The following is a 15,027-nucleotide window of genomic DNA, read 5'->3' on the forward strand; positions in this document are numbered from 1 at the left end:
AAATCTTTCTTCATTTGTTTGGCACTGTACTTCAATCATTAATGTTGATGTGTACCCTCATGACTTATTAAGCATTCTTTATAAAATATGTTTGTATCAAAAAGAATAATTACTCCGCGTTTTCTTCATCTCTCTGTTTTAAAGTATTCGTTCATTTAAGTTGGTCGAATGCTTTTAGCTTCTGAAAAGAAAGTTCATTAATGGTTTGATTCAACAATAGTATGTGATTATTCGAACACAGAACAAATAACTGGTAAACAATAATCTAAAACGAAGCCCCTTGCGGGCATCCTGTCCTTGAAATTATTTTGAAACTAGCTAGATCCACCAATACATATAGGAGGTGATACTGCACTCATATTACCTACAATCTTTAACAACTGCATGCTGACCCCAGTTAAATGCACAGCTTCAGGAAAAAAATACACAAACCACCTTTCCAGAGTTGTTTGTAGCCTCTGATAAAACCCAAGATCCAATTCATGGGCATACGGCCTTGATACCAAATACATTACCAGACATGTAGTGTGTACCTAAACCATGACAAAGCACTTTGGAACGCCACCAATTCAAGTCCATATGCTATATGAGGAATAACTAGCACACGCCTGTGGTGATCTGAATTCCTGGACCAACTATCACATCCACTTGCCAACACTGGGGTGAACACAATTGTAAAGCTGTCTGATATGGTTTACTCAGCCAATGGCACACAGCGGGCATTCACCGGAATTGGATCCTTGGCCTTCCAATCTCTCTTCTGCGAAGACTCAAATTGGTCAATATTTTATTGTAGAGAGGCTGAAAGGGTGTACAGTGTGGTCCTAACACAAGTGCTAAGCGCAGGGCACCAGTTTGGCCGAGATACTCTGACCTTAACTTAGGATTTGTGAGAGGGTGTAAATACCTATATTATACAAGTGATCAGTACATGCATACATATTGAAGCTACAGCAGATTACATAAAACAATGAGTTATTTTGTTTTCACCTGACATGATGCGGCTCATCTAAAACCACCATTTCTTAACATAAGCATACCATGTTTGTCAATGATATTCATACAATCTGCCATCTCTTTTTTTGCATCATCATTTTAAGTAAGATCCATAAGAATGAACATTGCCTGGGGTTTGTTTGCAGGCATTTCCTTAGAAAACATTTCTGTCACAGTCCAGGCCTTTGTGAAATCCTTCACCTTGGGGCTTCTCCCATGGCTTTCTTTTGTTGACTGGCTTTCAGCAATTCATAAAATGTTTGGCAAACATTTCTCTAGCCATTTGTTCACCATACATCTTTCCATTCACTTTTTGTGTGTGCTTTCTCTGCCCTCCCTAGGCATTTGGTTCAGCTTTGTTGCCAGGAAAGCGACTACTTTGATGGCATAGTTCACCCTATTCTCAGAGATGTCAGCACTGAAACAGAACAGTGGAATCCTTAGGAAAGGAAAACATTGGGGCAGTGACCTGAAGCATAGAACAACAAATAAGAATACAGTCAGTGTAAGAGTGAATCTGGGGAGATTACCAAGAAAGAAGGCCAGCTTGAACACTAACATATATGACATTCACAAGCAGACTTCAGAACAACTGTGGAAATGGCTGTGGGCGTTGACCACTAGCTCCATAGTGAACAATAAGTTGTTGGCGAGGGCAGTGTATGATCAAACCCACAGATGAACGGGCAGGTACTACCCAATGGAAACAGAAAGCCTTACTTTAGAAATCTTTAAACTGAGTGAAACACCCTAGACTGAATTGTTATTCAAAAGAGAGCAAATCTGGGTGGGGACCCTCGCTGTCCAAGGTGGAGTTCCTTAATGCACTTGCTAGCTCCTCCTCCGCATCATGGCAGTCTTCGTCCAACATGCAATCTTGACTATTGCTTATTTTGAAGATCGGCTTGCCAGAACATGGAGTGGAAGATATTGTCTTCTCCATTGTTTTATTCAGTTTGGCTACGTTATTTTTGTTGATCAGATCGGGCACCGAAAGATCATTAAGGCAAAAGTCGTCTCCATTCTCCATCGGCTCATGGTGGTTTATGGAGGAAAAGCTCTCAGAGCTCTCCTTCTGTACCTGCTCTGGGCAGATTCCAGCAACTGGCGAGAAGGCCTCCTCTTCGGTACCCAGGTCTTGAGGCTTTGCTTGTTTTTCCGGTGAAGCAGTGGGGGAGACCTCTGTGGAATCTGGGCTGCTCACGACTGGGCTTGAAGAGATCATCATGTCTTGAGTGGTCTTTAAAGCCCTGGGAATACGTTTCCTAGTTACAGGTGGTGGTGGCTCAAGTCGGGGGAAAGTCTCCAGAAACTTTGACCTAAAAGATACAACATAAAATTGTGAGTTTTTCAGGTACGTAAGCATTCTCTTTTTTCATTTGTTATATAATATTTGTATAGGCATTTTCTATTAAAAAAATTGTAAAATAGGCATACAATAAAATGTGTGGCCATATTTACATATTCAATCTTCCCACTGAAGTGCAATCAGAGACCACACATAAGTGCTCTTTGTTCCAGTGACAATATCAGTAATAAGTTATTTATTTACCACTTCAACCGCAATGTCGCCATGCTCCCCACCCACCCTCACACTTTATTGTGCTTTTGCGTACATCCCCTGCCAATGCACATTCATAATTCCATGACTCTAGAATAGTTCATGCCAGTCTTCTTTTTGAATCAGCCTGTGGCTTCCAGCTGTCTCCAGCCCTGTTCAATACCTTGTTTTACCAGAATCAACCCCAGGCCAATGAATGCTCTTTCACAAATATTTAGGCCCAGCTCCTCTAGGAGGTTCAATAGGGCTATCAGCAGGATCAATGTAATACTCCTGTAAAGCAGTCTGGGTAGGATGCTTGCTATTGTCCTCCAGGAGGATGTGATAGTGTTGTAACCCATATCAACTGGTAGTCATCTCCCTCTTCTGTTAAGCACCTTAAACACATCGCCGAAGAGTTACTGCATCTCAGTGTCACCTAGAGGACCTGGATCGGGGATCCACACTAGCTGGAGGGCATGGCGGGTGTCGGAAGTGCGGATAATCTATGATCCCACAATACATGCCCCTGTACCTCTCGCAAGCTCGGAAGTGGTCAGTTTTGCTTTTAGTGGGTTGAAATGTGGGAGTGCCTCCACATGCACCAGATGTGGAGTGATAGCATGACTAAATCTGGAAAATTGGTTTTGAACGAATTCAGTGAAGGATTTCAAGGCATCACTAGTCATCTTTTTTCTTATTTTATCAACTACAAAAGAGGCTTGAAACCATGTTGCATAAACTTTAAACCGGGGCAAGGATAAGGACAAACCACTTTACATTATTTTTGCTACTTATGGGATAATTAATGGCATTCTATCTAAACTTTGGCACTAGGGCATAGCATGGAGGAAACTACTTTCATATTATTCCTGCTGTGCTTACTTAAAATGAAATGGCATTAATACATTTATTCCCAATTTTCAAATGCAAAAGATGGGTGCCACCATGTTTGAAGACGAGCCAGTCAGCATATATTTTTTTCAATATTTATTATGGTTGAGCATAATTGTATATAGTTAGATATAGTCCTTCAATCCATTTCCTCTATTTTTTTACCCAATACAAAATTTCTGTAATATGTACTGGAGCAAACTTGCATTCTGTAAGCAGTGCAAAATAAATTTGCCCAATTTTAGTATTATTGCAAAGATTCGGTAATATGGCTCAGTTATATCGTTTTTGAAAACATTTTGAGGAAATACGGTGGTAGGTGCTGGCGCGTTCTTAGACATCACAACAGAGGTGGTGCAAAACCTTTCCCTGCTCTACAAATCAAAGATTGTGGATCAGAGGTTGCTGTGGACCGTGGTGTCAAAGGTAGGAGGTCTGCCAGGAGTAGTTTCTGTGGAGCTCTGTAGTGTCCTGCTGGACACATCATTCAGCATCCCCTCCTTAGGCAGTGCTAACACCCCCTCACCCATGCAACACAGCCTCACCAGTCAGGTGACCCTGCTAATAAAAGGGGCGAGCGCATGTGCCGTGCGCCAGTTATGCACCAGGCGAGGGGAGCTTTCATTTTAACGCTAGGACACCGTTTTGTTAACAGTGCGCACTATAAATTTTATAAATAAATAAATAAATAAATGCACCATGTAAGCAGTGTTGTGTTGTCCGTTATCTTAGCCTGCAGGCCTAGGGTCCATAACTTTACAAGTACCTTAGAAGAGGGTCTATAGCCTGGCGTAGGTGCTGGTGTCATCAGGAGACAATATAGATTTAGATTTGGATGTGCTATCAGGTGAAGCCTTTGAGGCCTTCTTGATGTTATGAAAAAGCGAGGAAGTTTGCTTGCGAACAGGGCTAGTACAAGATCTGATGGAGGGGTCCGCTTGGATAAATGGCTTTGGGCCTTTACAGGGGGAAGTGCTCCGCAGAAAACAAAATGTGTTGGGTGAAGAATGAGGCAAGCTTCTTTAATTCACACGTGAAGACATTTGCTTGTAGGGTAGGGGTTCTCATTTGGTGGGGGGAATACCCACAAATTTGGAGTCATTTCAGGGTCCTGGTTGAACTGCATTAACAAAGGCCACAGGTAGCAACATCTTGAAGTGAAGAAGTGCACGTGTTGGAGCCAGCGTGGCTGGTCTGCAGCCGCCACAAAGACACTAGCTCACCAGATCCCACGGGGGCCCTTCTGCTCTTTAGAATACCCTGTGAACCAAATTAAAATCACTTTTTTCTGGTTCAAACAAGGCCTTAGTACACTCTGGATCTAATAATACTTGCTATCAGTAATCCATGTAATTTTGTCCAGAGCACACAATATATATAAGTAGACTGGTTTGTCTGAAAATAACGATCATTCATTTGCACAGTGCTCTTTCTGTTACGCTCGTTGCAAGCTTGGAATTGATGTTTTTTTCTGGAAACTTATTATGGTATTGAGCAGTGCTTAAATGTGCTATTTTAGCCATTGTTTGAAGCCTTTCTGAATTTGGGAAAACATTTATTACATAGCTGTGATAATATGAGATATTCTAATTACTGCTATCCACGGACATTTACGCAATTACTGTACTGAACAGGAACAAGGTGTTTTATACCCTTATGTGTCTAATTAATTTCAGCTACACAAATAATCCTCTACAAGTAAAAACAGTAGCCACTGAATCTTATACATAGCAGGAAGCTTACAGTATAGAGAAGAATTTTCTGTGTAAATAGGTTCGCATTTGACCGTGTATATGTTAACGCCTAATGTTACAAGTATATGATGTTTCACTGCACACTGCACCCTATGAACTTAGGTTGTTGCTTGTTTTATTTACCTACTACTGTTCTAATCGCGTCGAAAGTCACGACACATTGGTTCTTTGTCACTAAACACAATTTGTGAGATCAATAAACAACAGCATTTGCTGATGAACACAGAAACGCCTATCCCCTCCCACCCCTCTCTCTTTTTTGTTGGTTTCCACATCACGGGTGTTCCATTTTCGCCACTATTATTGTTTTTTCATAACATTTTGAACTTTTTTATTTATTTTTATTTCTCTTCTAGCCCTGAAGAGTCACAGCCATATGTTGTGATGAAACACGTGTCGGCTTGATTTGTATTTACAGTGATTCCCAAGTGGGGAATACTGTGGTTGAATAAAAACCCTTTAAGACTACACGCTGTGTCCGGTCTATCCCTACTATCGTTATTTTCAGACAAACCAGTCTATTTATATATATTGTGTGCTCTGGACAAAATTACATAAACTTAAAGAGAAGGAGGTCCTTCGTCTTTCTTCCTTCACAGAGGTTAAGGTTTTTCCTCTGACCAAGAAGCACCTACTAAAATAATCCATTAGAACATTACCCTACCGTAACAAGTTGTGCGCCACTTTTTCTGAAACACTTAAAAAACCTTTTCGCTGATCGCTATCAGTAATCCATGTTTGTACTTTTTTATACCTCACTTGTGCACATTTAACATCTTTTTCTTTAGCTTCTAAATGCTTTTTCTGTTGATGTAGGTCTGTTTTTGTATTTCTAGAGTGCGAAACTAGCTGGCTGGCAACGGAGCACTGTATGGGGAAAGCTCCTGTCGGGATACATGTGGGAAAGAGGACACGGGGAGGAGTGGAGGGACATGGGGATGGGAAGATCTAGCGGTGCCCCTCGAAGAGGTGAGTTTAAATAGGTGTTAGATCGAGTTAAAGAGATGAATAAATAATTTATTAATGCTCTTTTTTGCTGTTTTTTAAATGTGGTTCAAACTTGGCCCAAGGTCAGAGAGTGGTTTCCATGACAGTCAGATTGCTTTACAATTGGAGCTGGTGTCGGGATTCAACCCGGATTCTAGAGGGGGCAGCTTTGAGTAATCATGACACATTTGCTCCCCTTGCATCAAGGGTAGGGGTCTATAATTTAGACGTGACTTTCAAAGGTCTGATTGTAATTAAGAGTGGCATTCAGTGATTATGAGAGGCACTTTCCCACGAACAGTATAATGTCACTCACACTTAGTAGTAGCATGGCACAGCCTCGGTCAGACACCTATTGCTATGCAAGGCGGCAGAGAAACAATGCATTAAACAGAGATGCCCTGCCTTAGCCAGCCTGCGCCTCCCTGGCTTGATCAAAACATGATCAATTGACAGAGTCTGTCCAGGCTTTCTGCCAAGTGGGACCCGAGGCAGACTACAGGATGTGAGAGGGGCCCTAGCTGGGATCTTCTCCCTGTACAGATTCTCCAAGTAGGACCCTCTTTTACTGCAGTTTAGAATTACCCATATTTTGGCATGTATTTAGAAGCTTCGTTTTGCGGCTGGACATCCACGTTTGATACTATGGTTCGAGCAGAGGGCGCTTTTTACATTAATTATGGGGTGGGGGGGTGATTTTGTGTTTTGGTCTTCAATTCTAATCTCTTAAATTCGTTTGGCTTGAATATGAGTTTCTGACAGCAGGAGATTTCTAGGTCATACTATATTATGAATCCTATACCTTCCGTTGTACACTAGCGCCATCTTGTGGCCTTTGAGAAACAGTATTCCACTTTTATGCGTCCATCCCAGCAAAGTGAGAAAGTGGAACTACACAGTTTTATCGAACTTCAGGACATGGTTCTATTGCATTACAATCTCAGGCATAGCGGTAATGCGGGAAAACTGCAGGAAATGCGTTATTCTAACGTGAGAAGCGTTGCACTTGGCAGGGATGCCCCTCCTCAGGTTCCATCTAGAGATCCTTCATCAAGTATATAATAAGAGATAAGAGCTGGCTGACCAACCATCGCAGTTGCCTGTCCCGTAGGATAAGTCCCGGGCAGCTAGGTAATTTTGTAGGCCAGTGTAGCCAGAGGTCAGTATTTGGGAACAGGTACCAATTTGGGGATTGTCAAACTTGATTTAATTAAATGGCCTTTTAGTCACTTCTGTCTTCCTCTATTAGTTCAGCCAGGGCTTGTGCCATTGTACCCAAGAGAGTAAATCGTCTGTCAACTTGTCACTCCGTCTTGTCCGCCACATGTGGGCCTCTAGCGCACTCGCACATTCTAGTCAATTCAATTCTCTAAGCTCTTGGTGTAGGGGGTCTGGCACTCAACCATCCTATTGCAATATGTCTCTTGGCCACCACAAGGCGTAGTATCGCAAACCGCCTGCTTACTTTCTTTTTAGGATTCTCTGGCACAACAGACATTATTTCTGGCGTTCACCCGTGTTGCTGAAGTAAATACTACTAAGCATACCACCTGTGTTAATTTCTTGATGATACCTTAGCTTATACACTGGTTCAAAAGGTTTGTGTCCCATTTTCAAATCACAAGCTGGAGCTGGTGTCCTACTTATGGCTTTGCTCAAACAAAGGCCCACTGGGTTGTTATTCTTCTTGTATACGGCGAAATCAGATGTAAACTTTTTTGTGTATTTTTTAACAGTGTCTAAGGGCTGATTTTCAGAAGCCATAGTTTCAGTTTACTCAAAAGCCTAAAATCCTCTTTTTCCAAGTAAATATATTTAGTACCCTACGACTGGATCTGTAAACTAGCCGGAATAACGTTTTTCAGCATTATTAGGCACCAGATTCAAATGCTGTATATAGACTGCCGTCAAGTGGCTAGGCTTGATTTAGTTTACAAGATTTTTTATTACAGCTCAATTGGCAATGTTTCAAATAGGCGTTTGCTATAGCTCCTTATCTCAGTCTTGCAGGTTCCGTTTTTTCTCCCCTTGTGGCATGTTTTCCGTATTTCTGTTCCTGTGTCTTTCCACTTCATGTGTTTTCTTTCTCATGCTCTGGGTACATTTTTAATTCGTAAAAATAATTGCCAGTCCCCAAAAATGAATGCTGGTGGCCCCCACCAGCTCAAATTAAGCTCTGAGTAAGACTAACTGTTAACACTCACGGTGGACATTGACAGTGTAAAATACAGCACCTGCCCAGTGGCGGCTTCTCCGCTAAGGTGTAGGACATCACCCCAGTCCTTTTTAGCAGTGTAAATAAAGGAAACATAATATTATAATAACTCGTTGCTATTATCATTTTCTGTTTCCCCGCTTCGGCAGCTCTGCTGGTGGGGCGGGCTGCTCTGCTCTCAGAGCAGGGCAGGGGAGGAGTGGTTTGCCCACTCTAAGTGCACATTAATACTTGGCTGGCCGTCTCGGGCCGGCCAAACAGTCATACTCACTTTGCATGTTTTCCATCCAGGCTGCATTACAGCCTGGGTGGAGAACATGCCCAGGCCCAGAGTACCTGGCTGAGCACTGAACGATGGCACTAAGACAGCGTTGTGATTGGATGTAGGTGCTTCTTGCTTCTGTGTTCTGGCCTGAAGAGACAACGGAGGAGAGACTAGGAGGGATGCCGCAATCAGGTACGTTTCTCCCCCCCCCCCCACGATCCATGCCGGCTGCTGCTATACCTACCAACACAAAAGAAAGACTAAGTGGCCACACCAGACAAGTCCATTAAAAAGACTACATATACAAATTCCCTGCATTTTAGGTCCTATGCACTTTTTTCTATTTCATAAAATTTAGAGTAGCCCAAAAAGGAGAGCAAAGATTGCAAACTGTCCACTTTGCTTTGCATTCTGGGACTTGTCCTGTATTTATAATGTTACAAGGCTACTAGTGCAAAAAGAACAATTGATGGACAGAATGCAGAACAATGTCATATATTCTCCCTAGTACAGAGATCTGGGCCTAAATCCATTGTTTTCTTGCTCACCATGCCATTCCAGTTTGGACTCAGCCATATGCAAATCAGTGTTGAACCTGCGCCCATTGGGAACAGTCCAGCCTGAACTGCCAGGTCTGGTCCTCCCTGGACTGGAAAAAAGCATCCTAGGACCGGTATCAGGGTTTTAGCCCTCCTCAGCCAGGATAGCTTGACTCCAGAGCATGGAGAACACGGGTCCCATGTCTGGGCATACTCGTCCCACCCTGGGTGGCAAATGCAAAAATAACAATTGATGGGCAGAATGCAGAACAATGTCATACATTCACCACAGTACAGAAATCTGGGCCTAAATCCATTGTTTTTTTGTGTCATGGTTACGGGCTGCTAGCGTGACCTCCGCACGCATACATAGCATCACTGCCGCTGGCCGAGGTGAAATCGGGTTAGCAGTCTATGCCTCGGAACTGAAAGCTGACGTCCCCATGCCTCATCACTTCCGGGCGGAAGCGCTTAACAGACGGGGTTACCAGCTGCCTCGGCGTTTGGATTAACGCTGTTGCCATCGGTGAAGACATGCCGAGTCTGAGACCATCCTCCATCAGGTTTCGTGATTTAAGAAGCAGTTCCTTTTACTGGTGCCGGTTTTGGCTCCCTAGCTGGAGCGCTGTACTCCAGAAATCTGCTGCCTGCCAAGTGCTGTTGTCCATGTAAGCTGTGCTAACGAGACTGCCTTCATGTGCAGGCATTTTCCTTGTCAATGCTGTTATTTCATGCTACCTACGCACAGGAGTGTGTTAGGTGGGCTACTGTGCAGTTCTACTTTATTATTTGCGCAGGAGCACTGTTTTTTCATTTTGATTCACACGCAGGAGCAATTCCCCGTGCCGATTAAGTGCACTGAAGTATGCATTGTTTCCTGATACTGGCGCAGGAGTGCGGGTTGGCTGTTTGCCACTGATGACTTCACGGGTCTCACGTAAGAGGTAATCATATAGTTAATAGGGTTTGACAGTCCTTAGAGCAGTAGGGAGTTTTGGGATGCATTGAAGTAATAGTTATTCCCTTATTATCTATTGCAGACCTAGTGTCAAGAAAGACTCCAGAGACGTAGTGAGATCCTCGGATTTGTTACTAGAAGACTTTACTTCTCCTTGCCTGGCTTCGCCCCCCGGTACCCCCTCTATCCTGGTCAGAATCCACACATCTACTAGGGTAAGGTGGGAGACGGTGGAGGTGGTTCATGTCACCTCTGCAGGATCGCCTCACAAGTAGAAGGTAAAACTTGTGAGACTCCAACATTTTGCTCACCATGCCATTCCAGTTTGGACCCAGCCATATGCAAAGCCCAGCCCGAACTGCCAGGCCAGGTCCTCCCTGGACTGGAAACAAGCATCTTATGACTGGTTTTGGACTTACACCCCTCATTAGCCAGTATAGCTTGACTCCAGCGGCATGGAGAGCACTGCACCCACGTCTGGGCATACCCGTTCCACTCTGAGTGACAAATGCAAAAAGAACAATTGATGGGCAGAATGTAGAACAATGTCCTAAATTCACCCCAGTAAAGAGATCTGGGCCTAAATCTATTGTTTTTTTGCTCACCATGCCATTCCAGTTTGGACCCAGCCATATGCAAATCAGTCTTGACCCTGCGCCCACTGGGAACAGTCCAGCTCGAACTGCCAGGCCAGGTCCTCCATGGACTGGAAACAAGCATCCTAGGACCGGTTTCGGGCTTTCAGCCCTCATCAGCCAGGATAGCTTGACTCTGGTGCAATGGAGAACAGATGACTGTGACTGGGGGTGTCTGAAAGATTTCAATGCTCCGTTCTTCATCTCCTTGTGTTTAAAAGACTATTAGCACCAGAAGGCAAAACATGAAAAAAGAATGCATAAGCCTCAATTTGTATTTCCACTGGTATACAAAAAATAAATTCAAGGCCCCCTTTTGTGCTAACCTCGAAAACCTAGATGAAATGCCTCCCTCTTCCATGTACTGTAATGAGACCCAGAACATGCCTGGCCTTGGCTGATGATGTCATGTGACACTGATTATCCTAAATCAAAAACCTGCTGTGCTGCATGAATGAGGCGAGGAATTCAACTTGCCCCTGGTGAGAAGAGAGCTGGTGAAAACGTGAGGATACACAAAGCAGTGCTTAATTTGATCCGGAGGTTTCTGTTGCTCTGCACTGGCATTTGTCAGCACCGGCACGGCACTAGTGACCCACCACATGGTGGCACTGTCTTTTTACATTTGAGATGAACGCAAGTGTGTTTAAAAGTCAAAATACACAAAAATAGTCTGAATTGTATCACCTGTAGGACTGCAATGGTTATTATTTGTGTTGGTACTGTAAATGGCTGTGCTGGCAGGGGCAATGGGTAGTGCAGGCTGACTTGGCCTCCAGAGAAGTGCCCTGGCACTTACTTTTTTTTTTTACAAATTAAGCCCAGAAACAAACCTGTGATTAAAGTGCACTTTCACCCGGCCCTTTCTCATAAGCTGGGACATGTACTAATTTACACTAAGTGTTGGGACGCTGGAACAATCTATAAAAACCTGTAACTGTCTAGGCATATCAGGGATGCCTGGTCACCCTATAATCATTAGCACTGCGCAGAGAATGAGTTTTTCTTGAATGACATCTGAGCATGTGTACTCTTGTTTACATTTAAACGGCTGCAACTCTGAAGAAAATAAATCGATATAAGTTGTTTATAGATTGCAATTCATGCTTCCCACTAACCACCAAGTATTCAATTTTCTGAGCAGGCCATATGACTGGATAAAATCTAGCACTGTGGAAAAATGAAGCCTAAAATCATAATATTTTGTAAACAAACTGAAGGTTCTCTACACTAGTGGTTCTTCACCTTTTTACTTCATTGGACCCACACTTGATCATTACTGGAACCCTATGCCTCCCCCCTCACTGAAGTATTATTGAAACCCAGGGACCTCATCTAAATCATAACTGGAAGCCGGGGTTCCCGAGTGGTGTTCACTATTGTAGTCCTGAGGAAGGCTCGCTGCAATGCTATATTATTAACACGTAAACATAGGTTCGAAACATCAACGGTATTGAGTAATGTCATACATCATTTATCCTAACTGAGAAAACAAGGCTAAAGGATAGTGTTAACTTCTGAGTTTGAACATCAGACTCTAAGGACCTAATTTGGATGTCCGTCATCCTTGGTTTGAAATCCGACCGCCGTATTACGATTACGGTGCTCGGAATTCAAACTGGCCGGTCAACCCGGCAGGCTTCCGACAGAGATTTCTGTGACTCTGCTTTTTTCTTGTCTCCTATCTATCTGTTCCTATTCAGCATTCTTTCGTTCTTTGTCTACTTCCTTGCTCCCATCCCCTCTCACCTGAATCTTTCCCTTGCCTGCTTCTCCGTCTAGCCCCCTGTCCCTTTGTGCCCTTTGACTAAGCACTCCTTCTCCCCTTTTTGGGGAAAGATCCAAGATATATGTGCTGGAGTCTCAGCGTACCCGCTGAGAGAGTCCACAGTGCCAAGGGAGTCACTCACAATAGAGGTATTGTATGGCACCCCTTGCCAAAGCACTCCCTCTCCCCTTTTTGGAGAAGGATCCAGTAAAGTAGGCCTTGGAGTCTCAGAGACCCCTCTGAGAGAGTCCACTGCACTTAGGGAGCCCCTGGCAACAGAGATGGGGAAATGATAACACTCCCCCTGGGTTCACAGCTTACTGGACTTTGGGCGCAGCTTTGACTCGCCTACCGGTTTGTGTCCCCGTCACCCTCCCCTCCTCTTGCCTTGCCATGTCACTAATCCTCCTCTCCTCTTTCCCGCCTTCACTCTCTGTCTACTTCCCCTGCTCCTACCCCCCCCCCTCCACTCCCTGGAATATCGCCCCTTGCCACCTTTTTCCCCTACCTATATGTTCCTTTTTGTTTGTCTCAACCTTACTTGTAACTAAAATTGACATGCTCTAATAACTGTGCAACCTTTGTAAAGCGGTAACCTGCAATTTATTGTCTGATACCCATGTAAAGCGCTCTGATACCTCCGGGTCTAGCCAGCTCTATATAAAACCTTTAAAATAAATAAATAAATAAAAGGTAATTCTCATTGTTACGCCTCACCTCGGGAGGTGAACAGATTTGGTGCTTCCCCAGGTTTACATCACTTTGTAAATCTGAAGCAGTGTCAAAGTCCATGGGTGTTGCATGGGAAAACCCACTGCAACACTCATGGAATGCCTCTCAGGCGCAGAGTAAGGCGACACAGCGATTTGTCTCGCCTCGCCTTACTCATAGGCCCAGATTCACAAAGGTGTAATGAAGTGCAGTGCGGCACCCAAAGAGGCTGCACAGCATTGCGTGACAGGGAGGGAGCATGAGAGTGACATATCCACAGAGATATGGCTCTCTCCTCCCCTATCCCTAGCTTCGGCGCTAATTTGTACTGCTGTGCACCAGACAAACGCGCCGTAGTACTAGGGTGGGTGCCCGAGTCTACCATAGTATAGGAAGGGTACTGTTCCTGTACAAAATACCATGGTTTAAAACCTTTTCTAACATTATATGTGTGCTGTACAGTGCAGCACGCATGCAAAGTCGGAAAAGCAGGGAGAAATGAAAACATTTCTCCTTTTAACACCTGCTTTTCAGCTGCATTGAATTTAGGCGCTATACCCAGTCTACTAATGTTAGTAGATGGGTTTTGCGTCAAAAAGCATGGGTGGTTGCATGGGAACGCCCATGTACCACCCATGCAATGCCCCCTTGACGCAAAGCAATGCAGATCAGTGTTTTGCGCTGCTTTGCATTACTTTTCCATACACACCAAAGCAAATACCAATTTTAGTTGGTTTGTTAATCCCCAAACTGGTTCAGAGTCGGGTGTGTGTTAAAAAAAGTAATGCTAAACGTTTGTGAATCTGAGCCAAGATTTATGAGGCCACTCAAAAACACACAGGGTGGCTTTATAAATCTTTATGAGAGCCCTGCGTCATGCATGTACCACTTTACATGGTGCAGAAATGGTACAGGGGTCTCCTAAACAAGCCCCACAATCTACAATAGTAGTTGACTGGCAGATATAAGTTACTCTGCAAGCACCGTGTTATCCTTATGATTGTCATGATACATTCTACTTCGTTTCCCATGCTGACTGCAGCAGTTGGGTGGGCTGCTCGGTAAATTCTTATGAATCTAGCAGGGAGGGAGAGGCTGGAGGAAAGGGAAAGCGTCATGGAGCCAACGAGATGCTCTGCATTAACCTAGGATGCATGGGGTATTGTGGTCGAGGATCCGATGGGTTCTCATCATGCCACTTAGCCATATCCTTAGGTCTGCTAAGGTCCCAGAATAGTGGAAGAAATTATAAAGTTCCACTTTGGCAATGCAGACCTCTCTAACTGCTCAGGCCTTTGAGTTATAAATCCAGCATCCCATAAACTTTTATTGTGTTTTTCTTTCATGTAGTGAAGAATTTTGCTGCCAGAAGCAGTAAGTAGTGGTCACTGGAGTGAAGAACACTGAGGCAGGTGCCAGCTAGGTGTTTACAGCTTTTCAGAATTTAAGGTGGGGAGAGAGTCCTTATGTGGATGACGAAGGGGTTCGAATTTCGTAGTCTGTAAACAGAAAGTCATAAAACATGGTCTCTGTCAGCCACTTAGCCCAGTTGTAACATACACCAAAAAAGTAATTTAAATCGTTCCTTTTTAGTGCAGGAAATTACTGTTATTGACAGTGATTCTGAGGCATCCTTCTTCTCTGGTTTTTACTTGGAATTCCTTCTAAATTTCGAGTGCACCTGAACAAGGCTGTAAATCATAACACTCTACCAGGCCACGTTGTACAGCGCTGTTTGATGCCACAGATAATAAGTCTCCTTAAA

At 43.8% G+C, this 15,027-nt stretch overlaps 1 protein-coding gene across 2 annotated transcripts in view; it reads right to left on the minus strand.

The window, feature by feature from the left end:
- Nucleotides 1–770: 770 nt before the first annotated feature.
- Nucleotides 771–15,027, minus strand: part of NOS1AP (nitric oxide synthase 1 adaptor protein) — a 1,090,707-nt gene continuing 1,076,450 nt past the window's right edge. For both annotated transcript variants that reach the window (XM_086955405.1, XM_086955396.1), the window contains exon 12: nt 771–2,315. In XM_086955405.1, the coding sequence (XP_086811531.1) occupies nt 1,760–2,315 (556 nt within the window). In that variant the 3' untranslated portion in view covers nt 771–1,759. The remainder of the gene's footprint in view (nt 2,316–15,027) is intronic.

Source organism: Lissotriton vulgaris, chromosome 1_1, assembly GCF_964263255.1.
Source record: "Lissotriton vulgaris chromosome 1_1, aLisVul1.2, whole genome shotgun sequence".
Taxonomy (NCBI): Eukaryota; Metazoa; Chordata; class Amphibia; order Caudata; family Salamandridae; genus Lissotriton; species Lissotriton vulgaris.